Genomic DNA, 25,026 nt, shown 5'->3' with positions numbered 1-25,026 from the left:
ATGTGAAGTTAACAAACTATAGTTTTCAACCATAGCAAACTATTATTTTACCCTTTTCTCCTTTTGTTCTCAAGTTGTTTGTTTTGCACCAATCACATATCATTTTATTTAGTATCTATTTTTTTTCCTCGTAGTGTTGGATTAACTTATCAGCTTGAGCTTGTGAGCCACCACGTTAAAGACTGTTAAACCTGAAGAACGTCGATTTGGCAAAATATATTAATGAATAATGAATTAATGAGAGGTTATGTGATGAGCCCAAATGAGTTCAAATAATATCAGACTGGGCTGGGCCGTCGGGCTCGTCTAACACTAACACTGTCACTTTGTGCTTTGGAATCCATCTCTTGTTGACTTGTTGTATACTTGTATATATATCATGTATGTAGAGTATTAACATGATTTAAAAATTAGAGTTAAATGCCATTTTAGTCCATGTGGTTTGATTTTGACAGTTTAGTTCAAAAGTTACATTTTTCGCCATTTTAGTTCACTGGGTTAACTTCATCCATTATTTCCGTTAACGAGAAGGGCAATTCGGTCATTTTAAATGGCCAAATTGTTCTTCAAGTTAACAGAGTTACATATAAACTGACCGAATTGCCCTTCTCGTTAACAGAAAAAATGGATGAAGTTAACCCAATAGACTAAAATGGCAACGGTGAAACTTTTTAGGACTCACAGGCGAAAAATGAAACCTTTAGACTAAACTGACAAAATGGCCCAAACCACATGGACTAAAATGGCTCTTGTTGACTTGTTGTATACTTGTATATATATCATATTGTAAAGTATTAACATGATTTAAAAACTATATCCTTAAACTGTCATGCGGAGATCATTGGTTATGTAGCTTCTTTTTTCTTTTTTCTTAACAATGAGAATCTGTAATAAATAAAAAAACTCACGGGACCGCCAACACCATATTAACCAACAGGATCAGGCAAACCACAGCTTGCGTCTGGCAGGTGGCCTTCAGGAGGTTATAGCGTGAAAAGAAAGGTAACAAGATTCGAACCTATAACCTCTACCATAGGAAAATCAGGTTCTTACCTTCGCACCACCTCTTAAAACATTACAAGTTAATAACAGTTAGACATTGAACTAAAAGGGGAAGATGGGTGAGTCAAGGAATTGGGTAAGTAGAATGGACGGCTCAGCAAGAAGTTGAGTTGACCCAAAAACAAATGTCGTCCATTTTAAAATCTCATTATGAATAACTATGATGACAAAAACAGTTAAACAATATCATTCTTTAAACAAATCGATTCAGAAGATGGTAATTATTAAAAATAAACTTCACCCCTTAGACCAGTTCGACCCATCTGCCCTGCTTCCTTTATAACAGAGTTTCAAAATATTTTGTTTTGACCCATTCGATTCAACTCATTTGTGATGAAACACAACTCAAATCGACTCACCCATAAGTAAATGGGTCAAAACTACCGGTTATTAATGACTAACAAGTAACAACTATCATCGACCGTAACAAACAAAGTCCAAGGTGCAGACCAGTAACCAGTTACATTTCATATATATCTAATAAAACTGAGATTCAAAATAACCTGATACATTTGTTGACTGTGGGAGCAATTAGGTCAAAAGTCCTATCTTGCCAGGTTTTCTCCTGTCAATGTGTATTACAATCTTCGTATGCTAATTGTTATATGAAACATGTAAAAAAAAGATGAGCAAAAGCTAGTTCTGAAAATAGTTTTAAAACAACTTGTTGCAATGGGTTACTTAATTAGCTTGATAGCAAAGATGAGATGCACTAAAATACATTCTTAAGAACCCTTGAGTAAAATGCCCAATCGGGGTTTGTTTCATCTATGGCCCGTTGACCGAATGGGTGTTGCTCTACATACGTTTTGACATTTTCACTGGCGGCCACACCTTCTAGATAGACTCGAAGATCACCATCAGGGCCTGCAAGAAAGAAAGCATACAGTTTCACACAGTTAGAGAGTCCAAAATATAGACGGTAAGATCATAATATCTATTTTCAGAAAAATACAAAAATAAGTGAATTATAAAACAACTCACCTAGGGACTTGTCATTTATATCCTTGTGCGTGTAAGACAACGGAAAGATTCCAGTGTGCTTCTACACAATAATGAACGTAACAGAAATTGAAACATGGTACGCGACAGAGGTTTGTATGAATGTTTTTAATAAGAGAAAGAGATAAGACTTACAGGATTTAGTAATGCCTTATATGGGGAATCATCCAATAACAACGTGTTTAATTCATCATAATATCCGTTTTCAGAAGCGATACGACCATTTCCTTCCCATATCTTCCCCAGTTTCTTGAAGACTATGAACTTATGATAGTTTTCAAGGCTTCGGGCACTTGAATTGGTGCAGTGAGATAAGTCCTAAAAACAACAATACATATAATAATAACCTTAGTTAATAACAAGCTTATATAATGCTACCAGTGACCACATCTTTTCAATGAAGGGTCACTTGAAAAATACGAAACACGTACCCAAATAAACACCAGCTTCTTCTTCAAATCCCCTAACAAATAGTCAACCACAGGGTCCAAAATTTTCCTATACATAATTTCATGAGTTACAAAGTGCTCACAGCGTATTATAGGAGACACTGAATGGTAAAATACATTTAACTTTTACTAACAATATAATACCTGGTTCTTGAAGACCAAATGGCAACGTCAAATCTCTCAAAGCAAAATCCTAAAAAGTCATCCAAGAAGGGTCTCTTAAATACTGCATTAAAAGAAAGATGATAAATAACAATAAAAAAACAGGATATGTAATTACCAACGACAAAACTAGTGAAGTTTGATCTTCATAGTCATCAAATAGCACAAGTGGAACAAATCTTACTTGCCCGTCTTGAAATTTTTATATCCGGTTTGCAATCTTTCGGCGGGGGATTAATTACATCCACAAGCAAACCGTTTACGTCAAGAATGAGAAGCGTTTTCGTTGACCTGGTGACAAAATTTTTCTTTTTGAAAATTTCCACATCTCCGATGCTCAGCTTTTCAGAAAGAGACCTGACTATATGTGTACCCATCTGTTGACCATTATTGCCTTGAGATTGTACACGCTGTTCTTCACTTGAACGAGTATCTTCCATTCGGTCATGAGAATTTGAAACGACGTCTGTAGCCAGTCTCTTGTTCCTTCTTCTCTTCCTCTTTCTCTTTTTTGTCGCTTCACCATTGACTGGTTCTATGTTTTCAACTTCTTCGGAAACGATCTTCACATCAATAACTTCTGTCCCAGTTCCCTCCATCTCACCGTTAACAGTTTTTTCCGACATCAAAATGTTCACATCAAAAGGTGAGTTCGTGCTTGAGCTTGTTTCACCATTAGCAATATTCGGACACTCTTCTCTTTTGGACCATATACTCTTCACATTGCCCATTGCGTTACCGAATTTTTGACAATCAAACCTTTCCTCACAACTTGTGTTCACAAGTAAATCTGTAAATCTAATTTCACTTTCCCTTTCTGTTCACAACCTTGTCTTCCCTCTTTTTATAAATTACGTAAATTAATCGGGATCACTGTTTCATTAACATGACTGAAAGATAACAACAACAGAAACGACACGAGTCAACAAACATAACTATCAACAGGTAATAACTACAAACCCTAATTTCAGATAAACCATTTGCTAAATGACTAAATCAATCAAAATAACTAAGATATCCTCTAATCTAGGCTTTCAAACAGCTTTACTTCAACCTCAATTTCACATTCTGAACACAAATTTCATAAAAATATCATAAAACCTAACTGTTACATTCAACTTTACTCTCCATAACAATTGACGCAAAACAAAATCACGTTTACTCAAATTAAAACTAACAATCTCGCATTGAAACGAATCAGGCAATCAAGTTGAAGAAACTTTAACTTCTGAACGTGCATGAAGTGAAATTAAGATCGATTAATCAACAGAAACATATATAAGCATCTCACATATCAGATGAAGTGAAAATTTGTATGAAAAGGACGAAGAATATTAGAGATTACATGGAACTTGTATAGAATGGAAGAAAATTGTAAGTAAATTGGTCGATTAAGATGAAAGTGTATAGATTGGAAGAAGAATGTAGATCGTAATTGATACCTTAGTGGAGAAGATTTGTTGGATCTCGTCAACCTTCAAGTCTACGGACATATAGTTTTGAGTTCATTGGCGATATATATATATAAGTAAGTTGAAGAGTCATGCCAGCTTATTTGGGGAAAAACCCAAGTTTGGTGAAAACAACCTCAAGCATGAACAAATAGTACTTTAGAGTTATATCTAAAGTACTTTATAACTTAACTCGGTGGTGACCATTGTATTGTTGTACTTTAGGGCATTTACCATGTAGCATCTTTATGTTTGTGAGTGTGTTAGTGATGTTATAAGGAGTATTTATGAGTTAAAAAAGAGAAAATGTTATTCTTTATGTGTAAATTATGGAAAACCTTGTTTATCTTTATAATTTTTTTAATATTTTTAAAATAGTTGTGAATAAAGGAGAGAGAAAAAAAATGATGATATAGATATAACGTAAGATTATTTAATTGAAAATGATAGAGAAAAATAATGATTTTTAATGTAATTCCAATGTGAATGCTCTTATAACTAAAAGGTTTGTAAGTTCAAATCTTGTAGAGTGTAAGTATAGTTATGATTGTCGCCAATATGTTTCCGATTTTTAACAAAAGCATGGTTATTTTATCATCTAAACGTATTACACATTTCAAATCCTTTGATTTTTTTTAATGACAAACTCACGTGATCTTAAATACTCTTATACCTGCACGTAGAGGTGCAACCCTTAATTGGGTTAGGAACTGAACCCAAAAACCGCACTCGAACCCTGTTTCAACCTGATCTCTAGCCAACCCGGTTTGGACATGTTTCAACTTGTTGGGTAGGACTCGGTTTGGGTATTTCACAGTTAAACTGGTTTCAACCCGGCAATTCACAACCCGATCACTCAACCCGGTTTGAACCCGACATCATGAAGCCGTCCATATGCGTTGAACCATTTATTACCCAACAGGTATTTAACGACTTTGTGTTTGTTATAGTACATTTAACGTCAATTTTTTGGACATCATTTCATCAGAAATGTTAGTATAAATATGTATTAAAGGTGTTCGTTAAATCACAACGCTCAAAAACGCAAAAAAAAAATAATAAATAAATAAATAAACCCTTTCAAAACGTGATGGAATCGAAAGGGGGCATTCATCCATCAATATGGGTTGTTCCTCTACTGAACCTATCGAAGCGCCGTAATGTTTTTTTTTCATTAAATTACGTTTTAGTTTACTTATAATATTACAAAAACAAATAAAGTATAAACTTTTGAAATTTTATATTATTAAGGTTGAACTAAGTTTGAGAATCTAACCTAGTCCCAACCCAACCCGAATTAGTCTCATAAGGTTGGCTCTCTGGTCTTCCAACCCGGTTTGAATATTTTCAACCTAACCTTAACATTTCAGGTTAAAACGCTGAATCCCAGTTTGTGCATCTCTCACTACATGTTACAAGATTTAAACTCTCCAACTTTTGAAAACAGGGAGAGATCTTACCCTATGATGTCTGTTGAGGACTTCAAATTCTTTGATATACTACAACAATTTCATATTCTTGGTTCTTCATATTATAGTTCTTTTTACCTTTTCTACTACAATACAATTTCATATTCTAGGTTCTTCATATTATAATTCTTTTTACCTTTTCTAATTTGATTTCTTTACATTTTACTTTCTTTTGACATATTTTATTTCTACTAATTATTTAAACTTGAGTTAAACTGAAAGATTAATTCAAAGGAGAAATTATAAAACGCCATTCGATTGCTTTTAAAGAAATTGTATTAAGTCATAAAAGAAAGTCGAAGATATTGCTTGAGCCACAAACTTAAAACAAAAGTTCAATGAAATCAAGATTACTCAAATAAATTCCTATAACAAATTCACTATGTATACATGGATTAGATCTAAAGCTAAATCATTCTTACAGATATTGCTTTTGGAAAGCAATGATGTGTGATGACTGATGATGAGACCCTCGTACCAAATTTAAATCCATAATATAATATGCAGTGGGTCAGCCAAACATACTGGTTACAGACCCATATATGAAGTAACTGGTCCATTGATTAAAGAGGCCCAAATTACACCCTATGGGCTGTTTGAATTTTAAAACACTGAAACCATCCAAACTGATTATTGTTTCGTTTTAAAAAATTCGATGGAGTTCCACTACTCATGAGTATATATATGTTTAGCAGGATTTTAGTCTAAAATAAATTGGAGGCCAATCATAGTGTCCTGTATGGAGGTGGTTTTGGAGTTTGATAAAAAACCTCTCACATTATTTTATTGTCAGATATTTTTAGTGGTAAATTTGTTTTAATTTCTATTGTTGATAGGACTTGAACTCAAGATCTTTCACTAGTTTTCATTTATTCCTAAAACTTGTATTAAAATTTACATAAAAAGTGTAAAATTAGTTTGTACTTGTTAACATTTAACCCCCATTATTTTCACTATGATGCAGTTTCGCGTGCGATCAAATGGCTCAAGAACGATTGATTAATCAAAGACGATAAAACGAACCAAAGGGTTCAAGAACAAAGTTCTTATCATTAAAAATCAATCAAAAACTAACTAAACAAAAACAGTAGATCCTAATTTATAACGAATGAAAAGATAAACTAGGAAACTTAAATCCCTACAAAATAGGAAACTAAATAAAATAAGATAGGTAATTCAAATTTAAATAAATATAAGATATGCCCTGCATCATACTCCCACTCTTCGGAAAAAACTCGTCCTCGAGTTTTGTCTCCGAACCAAAGCCACCCGGATCAAAAGGCACATCAACCCGATTCTGAATTATTATTATGACGACCCGCTTAAACAATCCAACTTCTTTAATCATCTCGCCCGACTCTAGGCTTGTACCACCCGGGTCGAATGGAGCAATGAACTGTCTCCCGTTCACTATCCGCTCAAATAGTTCAGCTCTAACTAGATAGCCACAGAGTTGTAAATCCTGAACCTCGTTGAATTTTTTTATTAAGTAGCCATTAGAAGGATCAATTATCTTCTCGGACCACCATGGATGGCTTCTTATTTTACCCCAACCAAACTCAGTAACAGATAACTTACCTACATTTTCTAGTGGCTTGAAATAAAATAATTGATGTAGTGGAAACAAATTCCCATCTCCAAGAAACCCACCAATATTAATCAAAATTTTTATTGTTCCATGCATCCCACGTGAGCTATGAATGTGCCACATATACTCGCCAAGGTCAACCGTATCTTGTGCATCTTTAATAAATTTTCTATTATTTTGGAAGTCACATTCACATGGAATATTCAAATTTATAACATCATTATCGCCAAGTATACCAATAGTTTTAGCAAGCTCAATCTTCTCTTCATTTTTAAAATTCGAATTCCAAGTATATCCCCCTTTTGGCGAGTAAATAGTCGATTCTCCCATTCTTATCGGCCAACCAAGTGATGGTACCTCCTAAGACCGACTCTTCACCACCGGTAGCCGCCCAATCTTTACCAGAAACTAAGTGGACCGATTGAAAGGGTGAAGCCATTGATGTCGACATCGTGCATACGGTTGACGCACTCAAGAACGCTTCTTTAATTAAAACATATTGACTAGCCCTTTGAGTTTCCAACATACATGATAACAACCTTGATTTGTCAAATGAAGGGTATGCTGTAATATTACAAAAAACATTACCTTGTTCCTTTTCATTGTGCTTCAAGTATGCATTTTCAACAGTCATCCTAAGCGTACCCCAGTAAGGTATGTTTTTTTCCGAACCAACTTCATCCATCGTATGACCGCCATTAGCCATCGCCTCGCCAGCCGGAGCCACTGCAACACCACTGCTTTTTACCGATGTAACACCTTCAACATTACGACTTTTAGAACATGATTCATCACCCGGTAAGTCACCACCAATAACCCAAGAATACCAATCTTCGTCCCCGTATTCATCATACACGGGAGGAGAATCATAGATAGAGCCGCTATGGGTAGGATGCTCCTCGTCCCTGACGGGTTCTTCCGGTTCCCTTTCCTCCCATACCGGTACTGCTTCAAGATCTTGGATCCGTTTCTTGAGTCGCACGATCTCGTTTTGTAACTCGGGATCTTGAACTCGTCGTTGGAGTCGCATGATCTTTAGATCTCGTGCTTCGGAATCAACTCTGTCGTTGCCTCGGTCGGCGGTTCTACGAACACAGCGTTGACCTTCATCACGAGAACGCGAATCGAGACCATCTCTACCGTTGCCTCGGTCGGCGATTCTACGGACACGAGAGTAATCACTATCACGTCGAGCCATTTGAAAACCAAAGCTCTGATACCAACTGATGCAGTTTCGCGTGCGATCAAATGGCTCAAGAACGATTGATTAATCAAAGACGATAAAACGAACCAAAGGGTTCAAGAACAAAGTTCTTATCATTAAAAATCAATCAAAAACTAACTAAACAAAAACAGTAGATCCTAATTTATAACGAATGAAAAGATAAACTAGGAAACTTAAATCCCTACAAAATAGGAAACTAAATAAAATAAGATAGGTAATTCAAATTTAAATAAATATAAGATATGCCCTGCATCACACTAGTTTACATTTGGTCCTTAAGTTTATAAATTTATGCATAAAAATATATTTTTTTATATTTTTTTGCCATACCTTCGCGGCTTCGCCATACCTGTATCTTGGATATTTGAGTTTTGTCGTTCCCGTACCCGTATCGTCCCCGTATCCCAGTCCCGTACTTGTTCCCGTACTACATAGATTGTAATCATATATGTATTGTAAGTATTCATTGGTGTTTGTTGAGATTTATAGTTTAGCAATTGACATTGACGCCACCACGTCATCGTCACGCTTGATTTTTTGTGAGTTAAAAACTTCTTGACAGGTTTTTGAGAAGCTTGGTCCAAGTTATATGATTTACTCTGCAACAATCACTACCATTCATTTCCCGTTGATCTTGTTCGCGAGTTTAGCAAACAGTTCTTGGAATCTTTAGCATGTGTGTACAAAAACTTGTACCATCTTTGTTTTCTGTAATTTCTTTTTATATGATTTTTTTTCATGCAAAACGTGTCATTCTTAAGAACTGTTATTGTCAGTCATGTTGCCTGTATAAGTGTTATGTTTCCATGTATCTTTGCATGTGTCCGAGTCAATATCCTGAAACACTATCGGTCTAAAATGTACACTTTTATTTTTGTTAAACTTTTTTATTAACAGGTAGTGCACCTAAAATGTTAAATATCATCCCAAGTTTGAATTGACGCCCAGTGATGGACCCAGAAATTTTTTCCTGAGGGTGCGGAATGTTTTCAAAGATTTTAGGCCCCTAGCTGTATAAAAATATCGGTTCATAGCGGGTCGGGTCGGATCATGTAAGACAAAAGAACATCAAACTAAAATTTATAAATCATCAAAAACACGTCAAACGTCATTACAAATTACAAACGTATTTAAAATTGTGCCCTACAAGTTTTTTTTTTTTTTTAAATATATCCAAAATATCAACTAAAGATACTAAACACGCCATAAGTTCATTACATTCTTACTCATTGTTCCTAACACATATAATTTACTCCATAAGTTTATAAAACAAAACTAAACACTTAAACAAAATAAACAATCATGTTCAACCATAGCCCATAACTTTCAATTATATTTTTAAACATTCAAGCCCTAATATTAAACGTTGATTACTTGTAACTAATCAGTTAAATAAACAAAGCTATAAAGAAAACAACAAAATCATTTAACTACAAGTCTAGAACAACAAAAAAATCAAAAAAAATATAAAAAGATTAAACCCTTACACATCACATAAAAACCTGTAGGGCATTGGGTTTGGGGGCGGGATTTGGAAATGGAATGGGTGGATGGGTTTGGGTTATTTTATTTAGTGTAAATTTCTTTAGGTTGGGTTTGGGCTTGTGTTAATAAAAATTGATTGCAGATGGGGCTTTGATTGGATTAAATAATTAAGTGAATAAGTGGTTAATAATTTATTTTTTTTCTAAGTGGGGCGGTTGAAAATTTTCAAGGGGTGCGGGTGAAAAATTCCAAGGGGTGCGGTCGGGATTTCCGGCGAAAAATAACACTAAAAGATATTTTTTCATGGGGTGCGTCCGCCCACCCTTGGCTTAGGGTGGTACGCCCCTGTTGACGCCACTGCAACGTGCACCTGAAAAACACAAGTACCGCGACAACGCATATGCATTCCCACTAGTAACATAAGAAAGCCTTTCTATCCAAAGGGAAAGATCTTTAGTGTGAAATTATATCTTCAACCCTTAAATAATAACACAATTTTACAATCTTATTAAACGTAGGGATGTTCAAGATCAGATTACCCGGTTTTCGGATATATCCGAAAATTTCGAATAGTGAACATTAACATCCGAAATACGAATTCGGATATTTAAATGGATATCCGGATTAATAAAAAAAATCAAAAAACTCAGTTTCGTGCGTAGATTAAAAATAAACATGTATTCGATTTTCCAAATTATCAAAACTGAAAACAAAAAACATTCATAAATTCACACCAGAATCCTATTATTTACTATTTTTATTTCAAATGAAATATAATGGTCAGATACTATATATTTACTAATCGTTTTAGTTTTTGGGATATCGGAACTTTATAGAAATCCATATCCGAATTCGAAAATTTGGATTATCCGATTTTCGAATATCTGAAATTTAAAATACAAATTTTCGAATGTTTAGGTTTCGGATTCGGATCCCGATTTTTTGAACACCCCTAACTAAACTGTTATTTACTATATCTTAAAAGAAAGGTGGTAGGCGATATTTCTCTTTTAACCCTCAACTTTTGACACATTCACATATTAACCGTCAACTTTTGACAACCTTTCTTTTTTAACCTTGAACTTTTTACAACATTCACATATAAACTCTCAACTTTTTACAACATTCACTATTAACACTCTAACTTTTGATAGAAACACTATTAGGCCTCATTTTTAATTAAGTTACACATTCACTTCTAACTTTCGGTGATTGACAAATTTGACATCCAACTTTTCCTACTTAATAACTTTTTTTGTTTACAATACTTTTACAATCCTCTTCACTTCTAACTTTTGGTAATTGACAACTTTCACCCTCCTACATTTTCTACTTAATAACTTAACACCTCCTTTTGTTTGAATTACTTTTATGACTTACACCGCAACGTACGACACATTTTTATACTTTTTTATCTATGCCTGACCACGTTAGTGTCTAAATTACTTTTATGACTTACATCGCAACGCCTGAGACATAATCTTTTTTATATATGTATAATGACGTTAAAGTCATGAACGTAACATGCGTAACAAAGTTAAAATAGTGCGTAATGTCACGTGCGTTACACGTATAACGAAGTCAGGGGCAGACATATATGTATGTAAGGGGTGGCGTCCGCTACCCCTTGGTCGGAAAATTTTTGGAAAAGTTAGTGTAAATTTTGGAAAAATTTGACGTTTTTTCAATTTCGTTACCGCTTATTTATAAAACGTTATTGCTTGGTCGGAATCCTAGATCCGCCACTGAACGAAGTCACAAATGTGACTTTGCCGTCGTAGTGCGCGGCACGGGTCAAAGTTCTAGTTATATATATATATATAGGGGGCTGCTAGAATGAGAACCACCCCGAGTTGTAAGAACCGCGAGAACTACACTCCACGGAGCGCCGTTAGCCGCGATTTTTTTTTTTACAAGTAGATGTGTGCATTATAAACACGGCCGTAAAAAATCACGGCGAACGGCGTTCCGTGGGGTGTACTTTTTTACACCTCAAGTTTGGTGTTTTTTAATTTTTTTTCTTTTTTCTTTTTTTTTCACCAAACTTGAGGTGTAAAAAAGTACACCCCACGGAGCGCCGTTCGCCGTGATTTTTTACGGCCGTGTTTATAATGCACACATCTACTTGTAAAAAAAAATCGCGGCGAACGACACTCCGTGGGGTGTAGTTCTCGCGGTTCTTACAACTCGAGGTGGTTCTCATTCTAGCGGCTCCCTATATATATATATATATAAAATTTCCTATGGCCTTAGTGTCTGGGGCTTTGTTTGCGTTTTGACTTTGGCCACAAACTTTGTTTCATGGTCAACTTTGTCCCCTTCAGTTAGTTTTTTCTTCTTCTTCTTCTTCCATTTTTTAAGTGAAAGGGTCCCATTCAAGTTTCAAATTTCTCACTTTTGTCCCTTCTTTTTCTACAATATATCTTTCACCCCTTTGACTTCGTAATACGTGTTGGTATAAGTTCAACTTCGTTCGGTTTACGTCACGTGACTAACTTGCTGATTATAAATTCATGTCTTTTTTTAGGTTTTCATCCAACCATGTCATTTTTCATTTTACCCATCAAATTGTTTGCTGGTCACATTTAGTCCCTCAACTTTTGTCTTTTTAGGTTTTCGTCCAACCATGTCACTTTTCATTTTCTCCATTAAATTATTTGTTGGTCACATTTAGTCCCTTAACTTTTGTCTTTTAATGAAGGGGTTTTTCCTATCCCCTAATACGCGTTGGTGTAAGTTCAAATTCGTCTACATTTTACGTCACATGAGTCACTTAAATTCATTGTGTTTTATGTTTTTCCCTGATTTTGATCCAGTTGCTGCAACACATCATAAGGACCAAAAGAGTAAAGTCCTTTTTGAGTCCTTATGGTTTGTGCATTTTAACTATTTGAATCCAAAAACTAAACATTTCTTGATTTGAGTCCATGTGGTTTGTATTTTTAACCCTTTGAATCCAAAACGCAAACCTCATCCAAATCATAGACTAAAAGAGTTGGATTCAAAGGGTTAAAAGTACAAACCACAGGGACTCAAAGGGTTGATGAGGTTTCATTTTGGATTCAATAGGTTAAAAATACAAACCACAAGGACTCAATGTCACACCCCAACCGATGGCGGAATCATCGGGGCGCGGCACTGAGCGAAACAGATTGTTCAGAAGTTTCCACAACAACTATCATACAATTCAGTTATATAACACGTCCCATACCGTGTCCCAAATAATAACAAGTTATCATAGAAATCAACTAAACAATATGGGAACTGTTCCGACAACTCAAATTCTTAGTTATTACAAACCGAATGTAAATATTGTTTTAAGACTTCTAGACGGCTAACTATAGATCTTACTGACTACAGGTGCCAGTACAAGATCTACAGATAATTATGACCCTGGAGCAGGTATGTGGACACTGTCCTAAGGTCACAGGCTCCTAGAAGCTTATTATTGCCTCGCTTCCCTAGCACGCTAGTAGCTTAAACACCTGTCACATACGTTAAAATAAAAGTCAATACATATAATGTAAAGGTGAGTACACAAGTTTGATATAGCATATAAAGTTCGAAAGTTTACGCATAACCAAGCACGTACACAAGGGCAAACGATGCATGTAAATTATCAACATGGGACCATCGATACCAACGACTTCAAGTTGACTGTCCGAGACAGTTCGCAATACATGATTACCACCGTAATCCATGCAAGTAATTGTCCTTAGCAACCCCCGTGTGAACGGGTGCTGAGTCCAAACTATAGTACTACGTTGCTAAAGCAGGTAGATAGCACTCCACGTGTAAACATAATAAACAGCAATCATTTAGACAAGTAATACATGCAAGTAGGTTAGCGTTCAAATAGTTTGTGTTGTTTGTGAATTTGATAGATTACGTATGTAACACCCAAAAGTGTTGAAAGCAAAAAGGGATCGAGTATACTCACAGTGGTTGGTTGTGGATTGAGAAGAGCACTGAGATTAGGTTAGCCTGAATAGTTCGATAACACAACGATGAGTAATGCGGAAAAAGTGAACAGTGGAAACTGGATCGGATAGACCAATCGATCGGACAGCTGTTCGATCGAGTGGGCTGTTCGATTGGTTTGAAAGTCCGTTCGAACATCCATTCGATCGGCCGGCTGGCTCGATCGGCTGGTTCCTTCAAGTGGATTGTTTCTTCCTTTGATGAGAAGGTTGTGTTTGTGTATGATGGTTTGTACTACCTTTCAAGTTGGCCGATCGAACAGCTGTTCGATCGGTTAGCCCAACCGATCGGTTAGCACTTCATTGTTTTCAAGTCTGTCACTCGATCGGTTGGCATGCTCGATCGGGTGACATTCCAATGTTTCGAAAAGTCTAAGTGTCTTGAAGTGTAGTATCTCATGATTCGAGTAGTGATGATCACAATCGAGTGGCTCGATCGATCGAACAGAACTCACTCAATATTACACTTCATGAGTTTGTGGGACTAAGTGCTAGTCGATCGGTTAGCCTAGTCGATCGGCTGGCATAGTCGTTCGGTTGGGCTGTTCGATCGAACAGCCTAGCCGTTCGGTCAGCTTCTCGATTCGGTTAACCTATCACTTAACACTTGGTTATTCCCGTTAATTGTTGATGTTCTAGAGATATTTTGACTACGAGTTGAACCACAAAGCTGAAGTTCCTACTTAGCCCACTGACTCGAGCAGGAATCACCCAAACTCGGTCAGAGACGGTTTGGAACCCAAGTTTAACGTTTAACCCGAAATCGGTATATCTCTCGGTAGAACCCGAATCTTGAACCATGTGTTTGTTTAGATTGATTTGTAAATCGGTTCAAGTCTCGTTTTCACCTTTTTGAGTGTAAAAGAGTTGAAAGATAGATGAAAACCCATCTTCCAATCCTTTTCCACCGTGAAATGTTAAGATCTTTAGAAGATTTTAGGTTGTTTATGTGGAAATCGGTTAGATCTAAGCTATTCATGGTGGAATGATGTCAAAACTTAGTGTTCTTGAAGAACACCATGATGACATCACCCAAGAACACCTAGATCTTGGTGATTTCACGGTTGGAATTCAGATTTTGAAAGATAGAAAGATGGAGAATCGATTAATGAACAAAAACGTACAAGGATTAGAGCGAAATACTTACCGGTTTGAGAGAAATCTGAGATTTAGTGAGAAGAAGAGGCTGGTCGGTCAGAGCTTTTCCAAAAGTGGAAAGTTTGACAAGGACAGCCCTATTTATAGGCTTCCAAAAGAGGAAAGGGTCAGCTGATCGAACAGCATCCCTGATCGAGCAGCTGTCCGATCGAACAGCCTGTTCGATCGGCTAGCCTGTTCGATCAGGTTGCCCTGTTCGATCGGCTAGCCTGTTCGATCAGGTTGCCCTGTTCGATCGGCTAGCCTGGTTTTGAGTGTTTCGCGACGATTTTTGATATTTCGAGTTCGATGAGCGATGATTTGAGAATGATCAAATTACTTTTAGTCTCAACTACTATATCTAACATACAAGCATCCTTACAACCATTTCGGGTTCGATTTCCATTGAGTTTGATTCACCTTTGAGTCTTGATTGATTTGATTGATTCACCACACACTTTAACATAAGGTAAACATGCACAAGTAACACGTAAGGCACACACACACGTATAAAAGCATTAAAATTATCCACACTTGAGTTCGATGATTGATTTGATTAGCTTGATTATTGATTGACTAGCTTTATTGCATTGTTACTTCCTATCATTCACAGTCGGTCGTTGATTCACAGTTCGATTGTCGGTCGATTAGTTTGATTATGCAACACTTACTCCAAATAATACGAAAATCAAAATGAAACTAAAATGAAATTAATCTTTATTGATCTTTAATTCCAATAACAGTCAACACTTGACTTTGACTTTGACTTTGGAAAAACACGGGGTGTTACAGTCTCCCCTCCTTTAGGGAATTTCGTCCCGAAATTAGGCCGAGAACCGTACATCGCCGTGTGATTTTACCAATTTGATGCTTCAGATCTATCTGAACAACTGCGGGTACTTGGCCTTCATGTCACTTTCGAGTTCCCAAGTGAACTCCGCGCCTCGTTTGCCTTCCCATCGTACTTTTACAATAGGAATGCGAGAGCGTCTGAGTTGCTTGGTCTGTCGGTCCATGATTTCGACAGGCTTTTCCACGAAGTGTAGCGTCTCATTGACCTGAAGATCGTCGAGTGGTATTATTGCGTCGTGGTCGGCTACGCATTTTCGAAGGTTTGAAATATGGAAAGTCGGGTGGACATTGCTGAGTTCCTCCGGTAATTCGAGTTTGTAGGCAACTTTACCGATCCTTTCCAGAATCTTAAAAGGTCCAACAAATCGAGGCGCAAGTTTCCCTCTTTTGCCGAATCGGACTACTCCCTTCCAAGGTGATACCTTTAGGAGCACGTAGTCGCCAACTGCAAATTCGCGGGGCCTGCGTCGTTTATCGGCGTACATCTTTTGTCTGTCCCGGGCCTTCACCAAATTTTCCCTTATCTGGTGGATCTTGTCAGTCGTTTCTTGCAGAATCTCGGGCCCAGTCAATTGTGAATGACCGACCTCGTGCCATACAATAGGCGAGCGACATCTCCTACCATACAAGGCTTCGAAAGGTGCCATTTCGATGCTGGAGTGGTAGCTATTATTGTACGAAAATTCGACCAACGGTAGGTGTTTGCTCCAACTACCACCAAAATCGATAACACACGCACGGAGCATGTCTTCAATAGTACGAATCGTTCTTTCAGTCTGCCCGTCGGTTTGCGGGTGGAATGCGGTACTCAAATTCAGCGTCGTACCAAGGGCCGCTTGAAAAGTTTCCCACAATCTCGATGTAAACCGAGCATCGCGATCAGAAATGATGTCTCGAGGCGTACCATGATTCTTAATGATCTCGTCGGTGTAGATTTGGGCTAGCTTGGCCACCTTGTAGTGTTCTCGTATTGGCAGAAAGTGGGCTGATTTGGTTAGACGGTCGACTATAACCCAAATACTGTCGTGACCTGATGGCGTGGTCGGAAGCTTAGTTATGAAATCCATAGCTATGCTTTCCCACTTCCATACGGGTATCGGCGGTTGTTCGAGTAAGCCTGAAGGTCTTTGGTGTTCAGCCTTGACTCTTGCACAAGTTAAACAGCTACCAACATATAGAGCAATATCCCTTTTCATCCCAGGCCACCAGTACTTGTAGCGAAGGTCCTGGTACATTTTGTCCGCACCGGGATGAATGGAATATCGGGATTTGTGGGCTTCGTTCATGATGATCTTTCGCAAATCTGTCCTCCTCGGAACCCAGATTCGGTCCAGATAATAGAATATCCCGTTGGCTTTGCTCACGAGCTGAGTTCCATCGTGATAGATTCGTTCTTTCTTCAACGTACGCTCGTTAAAGCAAGCGTGTTGTGCTTCGCGGATGAGAGCTTCGAGGTTATACTGAGCCTGTATGTTTCGAACACCTATCACGTAATTCTTTCTGCTGAGGGCGTCTGCAACTACATTCGCCTTGCCTGGGTGATAACGGATCTCACAGTCGTAATCGTTGAGAAGTTCTACCCATCGGCGTTGACGCATATTGAGTTCTCTCTGGTTAAAGATATGTTGTAGGCTCTTGTGATCAGTGAAGATCGTACACCTTGTTCCATACAGGTAGTGTCGCCAAATCTTTAAGGCAAAGACAACTGCGCCTAGCTCGAGGTCATGGGTTGTATAGTTCTTCTCGTGGATTTTGAGCTGTCGAGATGCGTAAGCTATAACCTTGTCTCGTTGCATGAGAACACAGCCAAGTCCAAGGTTTGAAGCATCACAATAGACAACGAAGTCATCGCTTCCGTCCGGCAGTGTAAGAACTGGTGCATGGCACAGCATGTGTTTGAGGGTTTGGAAAGCAGTTTCCTGCGCGGTTCCCCACACAAAAGGCTTGTCTTTATGAGTAAGGGAGGTAAGTGGTACAGCAATCTTCGAGAATCCTTCGATGAATCGCCGATAGTAACCGGCTAATCCGAGAAAAGAGCGAACTTCTGACGGATTCTTTGGCGTAACCCATCCCTTGACTGCCTCAATCTTTGCAGGATCAACGTGTATACCCCGACTATTCACAATATGACCCAGAAATTGAACCTCCTCCAACCAGAATTCACACTTGGAGAATTTGGCGTAGAGTTGGTTTCCCTGAAGCAACTCGAGAACCAATCGCAAATGCTGCGCATGTTCGGCCCTCGATCTGGAATAAATCAGGACATCGTCGATGAATACAATGACGAAACGGTCTAAGAACGGTTTACACACGCGATTCATCAGATCCATAAAGACCGCGGGTGCGTTGGTCAAACCAAAAGGCATGACAACAAATTCGTAGTGGCCGTATCGGGTTCGAAAAGCGGTTTTGGGTATGTCTTCCTCTTGAATCCGCAACTGATGGTAGCCTGAACGTAGATCAATCTTGGAGAAACACTGAGCACCTTGTAGTTGGTCAAACAGATCATCGATTCTTGGCAAGGGGTATCGGTTCTTGATGGTCAGCTTGTTCAATTCCCGGTAATCGATGCACATCCGGAACGACCCGTCCTTCTTTTTGACAAAAAGGACTGGTGCGCCCCATGGAGAAGTGCTCGGGCGAATGAAGCCTTTTTCAAGTAACTCTTGGAGTTGGTTTGAGAGTTCTCGCATCTCAGATGGAGCGAGTCGATACGGAGCTTTGGCCACTGGGTCGGCTCCTGGAATAAGGTCGATTCGAAAGTCGATATCACGACTTGGAGGTAATCCAGGAAGATCATCAGGGAACACCTGAGGAAATTCTCGGACAACGGGGACATCCTTGACGTCAACTTTCCTTTTCTTGTCCGTCTCAGCTACAACAATGTTGGCCAAGAAGGCTCGATATTCCTTGCGGAGATATTTGCGAGCTTGAAGACAGGACATGAGCTTGAAATCTTTTGCAGTAGTTTCACCATAAACACATAGAATATCACCACTAGCTAGCACAAAACGAATCATCTTATCGGAACACACAACTTCAGCACGGTTTTCACGAAGAAAGTCCATGCCTACTATGACATCGAAACTTCCGAGCTGCATTGGAATGAGATTAATCGGGAATATATGATTGTTGAGCTCGAGAGTACAATCACGGAGCACAGAATTGACAGCAATGGTTCTTCCGGTAGCGACTTCTACTTCGAAAGGTGACGAAAGATAAGAGCGCTTACGTCTAAGAAGTTTCTCAAACTCAAATGACACAAAGCAGTTATCGGCTCCAGTATCAAACAAACATGATGCATATATACCATTCACAAGGAACGTACCATTGACCACGTTGTTATCAGCTTGAGCCTGGCGTGCATTGATATTGAAAGTTCTGGCGTGAGCGGCTTGTTGTTGAGGCTGTTGTTGTTGTTGCTGGGGTTGTTGAGCTTCTTGTTTCACCACTCTGTTCGGGCACCGGTTTGCGAAGTGGTTAGGGTCACCACATGCGAAGCAGGTCCGAACATTGTTTGTTGGGGCCTGTGCAGCTTGAGGAGCTTGAGGAGCTTGAGGAGCAGGTAGCAGGGCTTGGTTAACAGCGGCTTGAGCTTGCGTTTGACGAGGACCATAGCGGCAATTCGCAGTGAAATGCCCGTAAACGTTGCAGTGGACACAGAAACGGCAGGCCACACCCACCGGGTGGTGATAAGAACATGTAGCACAGAGTGGGTGGGGGCCGGTGTACGCACGCTTAGCCGGCGGCGCATTGATCACTGGCGCAGTGCGCTGTGGTTGTTGCTGTTGTGGCGGTACTGACTGAAGAGGAGCAGCATTGGTTGCGGCGGCGCAATTCTTGTTCTTCTTTCTTCTTCTCGAGGACTTGGAGGCTTGAGCAGTAGGGTTGTCGGTTGATGCGGTAGTAACTTGATGCAACGACTTGGATGGCTTATCCCAGACACCAGCCTTAACTCGCTTGTCGTTAATCTCGGCAGCGAGTAGGTAGGTTTCCTCGATTGATGCGGGTTTGGCGGCGAACACATAATCTGCAACACAATCCGGAAGAGCACGGATGTATTTCTTGATGGTCATCTCGGGAGTCTTGACCTGGTCTGGACAGATAATGCTCAGTTGTTTGAAACGGGCGGTGAGACCAGCGTTGTCGCCCTCCTTCTGCTTGATGGTCCAGAACTCATCCTCCAACTTTTGGCGTTCGTGGGGAGGACAGAACTCGTCCAGCATGATAGCCTTCAGTTCCTCCCACGTCAGCTCGTAGGCAGCGTCGTTCCCGCGCTTATTCCTTTCGGCTGTCCACCAGTCCAATGCCCGCGACTGGAAGACACCGGTAGCATTGAGAGTTCGAAGATGATCCGGGCATCCGCTTTGACGAAGGGTAACTTCCACAGAGTCAAACCAGTGAAATAAGCCTGTAGGGCCCTCTTCACCCCAATCTGTCACACCCCAACCGATGGCGGAATCATCGGGGCGCGGCACTGAGCGAAACAGATTGTTCAGAAGTTTCCACAACAACTATCATACAATTCAGTTATATAACACGTCCCATACCGTGTCCCAAATAATAACAAGTTATCATAGAAATCAACTAAACAATATGGGAACTGTTCCGATAACTCAAATTCTTAGTTATTACAAACCGAATGTAAATATTGTTTTAAGACTTCTAGACGGCTAACCATAGATCTTACTGACTACAGGTGCCAGTACAAGATCTACAGATAATTATGACCCTGGAGCAGGTATGTGGACACTGTCCTAAGGTCACAGGCTCCTAGAAGCTTATTATTGCCTCGCTTCCCTAGCACGCTAGTAGCTTAAACACCTGTCACATACGTTAAATTAAAAGTCAATACATATAATGTAAAGGTGAGTACACAAGTTTGATATAGCATATAAAGTTCGAAAGTTTACGCATAACCAAGCACGTACACAAGGGCAAACGATGCATGTAAATTATCAACATGGGACCATCGATACCAACGACTTCAAGTTGACTGTCCGAGACAGTTCGCAATACATGATTACCACCGTAATCCATGCAAGTAATTGTCCTTAGCAACCCCCGTGTGAACGGGTGCTGAGTCCAAACTATAGTACTATGTTGCTAAAGCAGGTAGATAGCACTCCACGTGTAAACATAATAAACAGCAATCATTTAGACAAGTAATACATGCAAGTAGGTTAGCGTTCAAATAGTTTGTGTTGTTCGTGAATTTGATAGATTACGTATGTAACACCCAAAAGTGCTGAAAGCAAAAAGGGATCGAGTATACTCACAGTGGTTGGTTGTGGATTGAGAGGAGCACTGAGAATAGGTTAGCCTGAATAGTTCGATAACACAACGATGAGTAACGCGGAAAAAGTAAACAATGTACTTGGATCGAGTAGGCCATTCGATCGGACAGCAGTTCGATCGAGTGGGCTGTTCGATTGGTTTGACAGTCCGTTCGAACATCCATTCGATCAGGGATGCTGTTCGATCAGCTGACCCTTTCCTCTTTTGGAAGCCTATAAATAGGGCTGTCCTTGTCAAACTTTCCACTTTTGGAAAAGCTCTGACCGACCAGCCTCTTCTTCTCACTAAATCTCAGATTTATCTCAAACCGGTAAGTATTTCGCTCTAATCCTTGTACGTTTTTGTTCATTAATCGATTCTCCATCTTTCTATCTTTCAAAACTTGGATTTCATCCATGAAATCACCAAGATCTAGGTGTTCTTGGGTGATGTCATCATGTGTTCTTCAAGAACACTAAGTTTTGGCATCATTCCACCATGAATAACTTAGATCTAACCGATTTCCACATAAATAACCTAAAATCTTCCAAGGATCTTAACATTTCACGGTGGAAAAGGATTGGAAGATGGGTTTTCATCTATCTTTCAACTCTTTTACACTCAAAAAGGTGAAAACGAGACTTGAACCGATTTATAAACCATCCTAAACAAACACATGGTTCAAGATTCGGGTTCTACCGAGAGATGTACCGATTTCGGGTTAAACGTTAAACTTGGGTTCCAAACCGTCTCTGACCGAGTTTGGGTGATTCCTGCTCGAGTCAGTAGGCTAAGTGGGGACTTCAGTTTTGTGGTTCAACTCGTAGTCAAAATATCTCTAAAACATCAACAATTAACGGGAATAACCAAGTGTTAAGTGAAAGGTTAACCGAATCGAGAAGCTGGCCGAACGGCTAGGCTGTTCGATCGAACAGCCCAACCGAACGACTATGCCAGCCGATCGACTAGGCTAACCGATACCAATCTGTCACACCCCAACCGATGGCGGAATCATCGGGGCGCGGCACTGAGCGAAACAGATTGTTCAGAAGTTTCCACAACAACTATCATACAATTCAGTTATATAACACGTCCCATACCGTGTCCCAAATAATAACAAGTTATCATAGAAATCAACTAAACAATATGGGAACTGTTCCGACAACTCAAATTCTTAGTTATTACAAACCGAATGTAAATATTGTTTTAAGACTTCTAGACGGCTAACTATAGATCTTACTGACTACAGGTGCCAGTACAAGATCTACAGATAATTATGACCCTGGAGCAGGTATGTGGACACTGTCCTAAGGTCACAGGCTCCTAGAAGCTTATTATTGCCTCGCTTCCCTAGCACGCTAGTAGCTTAAACACCTGTCACATACGTTAAAATAAAAGTCAATACATATAATGTAAAGGTGAGTACACAAGTTTGATATAGCATATAAAGTTCGAAAGTTTACGCATAACCAAGCACGTACACAAGGGCAAACGATGCATGTAAATTATCAACATGGGACCATCGATACCAACGACTTCAAGTTGACTGTCCGAGACAGTTCGCAATACATGATTACCACCGTAATCCATGCAAGTAATTGTCCTTAGCAACCCCCGTGTGAACGGGTGCTGAGTCCAAACTATAGTACTACGTTGCTAAAGCAGGTAGATAGCACTCCACGTGTAAACATAATAAACAGCAATCATTTAGACAAGTAATACATGCAAGTAGGTTAGCGTTCAAATAGTTTGTGTTGTTTGTGAATTTGATAGATTACGTATGTAACACCCAAAAGTGTTGAAAGCAAAAAGGGATCGAGTATACTCACAGTGGTTGGTTGTGGATTGAGAAGAGCACTGAGATTAGGTTAGCCTGAATAGTTCGATAACACAACGATGAGTAATGCGGAAAAAGTGAACAGTGGAAACTGGATCGGATAGACCAATCGATCGGACAGCTGTTCGATCGAGTGGGCTGTTCGATTGGTTTGAAAGTCCGTTCGAACATCCATTCGATCGGCCGGCTGGCTCGATCGGCTGGTTCCTTCAAGTGGATTGTTTCTTCCTTTGATGAGAAGGTTGTGTTTGTGTATGATGGTTTGTACTACCTTTCAAGTTGGCCGATCGAACAGCTGTTCGATCGGTTAGCCCAACCGATCGGTTAGCACTTCATTGTTTTCAAGTCTGTCACTCGATCGGTTGGCATGCTCGATCGGGTGACATTCCAATGTTTCGAAAAGTCTAAGTGTCTTGAAGTGTAGTATCTCATGATTCGAGTAGTGATGATCACAATCGAGTGGCTCGATCGATCGAACAGAACTCACTCAATATTACACTTCATGAGTTTGTGGGACTAAGTGCTAGTCGATCGGTTAGCCTAGTCGATCGGCTGGCATAGTCGTTCGGTTGGGCTGTTCGATCGAACAGCCTAGCCGTTCGGTCAGCTTCTCGATTCGGTTAACCTATCACTTAACACTTGGTTATTCCCGTTAATTGTTGATGTTCTAGAGATATTTTGACTACGAGTTGAACCACAAAGCTGAAGTTCCTACTTAGCCCACTGACTCGAGCAGGAATCACCCAAACTCGGTCAGAGACGGTTTGGAACCCAAGTTTAACGTTTAACCCGAAATCGGTATATCTCTCGGTAGAACCCGAATCTTGAACCATGTGTTTGTTTAGATTGATTTGTAAATCGGTTCAAGTCTCGTTTTCACCTTTTTGAGTGTAAAAGAGTTGAAAGATAGATGAAAACCCATCTTCCAATCCTTTTCCACCGTGAAATGTTAAGATCTTTAGAAGATTTTAGGTTGTTTATGTGGAAATCGGTTAGATCTAAGCTATTCATGGTGGAATGATGTCAAAACTTAGTGTTCTTGAAGAACACCATGATGACATCACCCAAGAACACCTAGATCTTGGTGATTTCACGGTTGGAATTCAGATTTTGAAAGATAGAAAGATGGAGAATCGATTAATGAACAAAAACGTACAAGGATTAGAGCGAAATACTTACCGGTTTGAGAGAAATCTGAGATTTAGTGAGAAGAAGAGGCTGGTCGGTCAGAGCTTTTCCAAAAGTGGAAAGTTTGACAAGGACAGCCCTATTTATAGGCTTCCAAAAGAGGAAAGGGTCAGCTGATCGAACAGCATCCCTGATCGAGCAGCTGTCCGATCGAACAGCCTGTTCGATCGGCTAGCCTGTTCGATCAGGTTGCCCTGTTCGATCGGCTAGCCTGTTCGATCAGGTTGCCCTGTTCGATCGGCTAGCCTGGTTTTGAGTGTTTCGCGACGATTTTTGATATTTCGAGTTCGATGAGCGATGATTTGAGAATGATCAAATTACTTTTAGTCTCAACTACTATATCTAACATACAAGCATCCTTACAACCATTTCGGGTTCGATTTCCATTGAGTTTGATTCACCTTTGAGTCTTGATTGATTTGATTGATTCACCACACACTTTAACATAAGGTAAACATGCACAAGTAACACGTAAGGCACACACACACGTATAAAAGCATTAAAATTATCCACACTTGAGTTCGATGATTGATTTGATTAGCTTGATTATTGATTGACTAGCTTTATTGCATTGTTACTTCCTATCATTCACAGTCGGTCGTTGATTCACAGTTCGATTGTCGGTCGATTAGTTTGATTATGCAACACTTACTCCAAATAATACGAAAATCAAAATGAAACTAAAATGAAATTAATCTTTATTGATCTTTAATTCCAATAACAGTCAACACTTGACTTTGACTTTGACTTTGGAAAAACACGGGGTGTTACACTCAAATTAAGACAGGTTTGAATTTTGAATTCAAATAGTTAAAATGCACAGGGCCCCCCCCCCAGGCCAGTCACACACCGCCCCTAAGGG

At 39.3% G+C, this 25,026-nt stretch overlaps 1 protein-coding gene across 1 annotated transcript; it reads right to left on the bottom strand.

Annotated features, from left to right (window-relative positions):
- Positions 1 to 1,508: 1,508 nt before the first annotated feature.
- LOC118489251 (probable C-terminal domain small phosphatase) lies at positions 1,509 to 4,273 on the bottom strand. Its single transcript, XM_035986974.1, has 7 exons — positions 4,118 to 4,273; positions 2,860 to 3,565; positions 2,658 to 2,739; positions 2,496 to 2,562; positions 2,200 to 2,382; positions 2,047 to 2,107; positions 1,509 to 1,929 (listed from the first exon to the last, which is right to left on the bottom strand). The coding sequence occupies exons 2-7, from the start codon at positions 3,404 to 3,406 to the stop codon at positions 1,775 to 1,777; spliced, it is 1,095 nt and encodes a 364-aa protein (XP_035842867.1). The 5' UTR covers positions 3,407 to 3,565; positions 4,118 to 4,273; the 3' UTR covers positions 1,509 to 1,774.
- Positions 4,274 to 25,026: the final 20,753 nt, after the last annotated feature.

This window comes from Helianthus annuus, chromosome 17 (assembly GCF_002127325.2).
Source record: "Helianthus annuus cultivar XRQ/B chromosome 17, HanXRQr2.0-SUNRISE, whole genome shotgun sequence".
Taxonomy (NCBI): Eukaryota; Viridiplantae; Streptophyta; class Magnoliopsida; order Asterales; family Asteraceae; genus Helianthus; species Helianthus annuus.
This window is presented reverse-complemented; position numbering and strand designations above follow the sequence as displayed.

Coding starts and splice junctions, on each gene's coding strand:
- LOC118489251 (XM_035986974.1), bottom strand. CDS start 3,406: ATGGGCAATGTGAAGAGTATATGGTCCAAAAGAGAAGAGTGTCCGAAT. Junction 2,108..2,199: donor ATAAGGCATTACTAAATCCT/GTAAGTCTTATC, acceptor ATTATTGTGTAG/AAGCACACTGGAATCTTTCC. Junction 1,930..2,046: donor TATAAATGACAAGTCCCTAG/GTGAGTTGTTTT, acceptor TCTTTCTTGCAG/GCCCTGATGGTGATCTTCGA.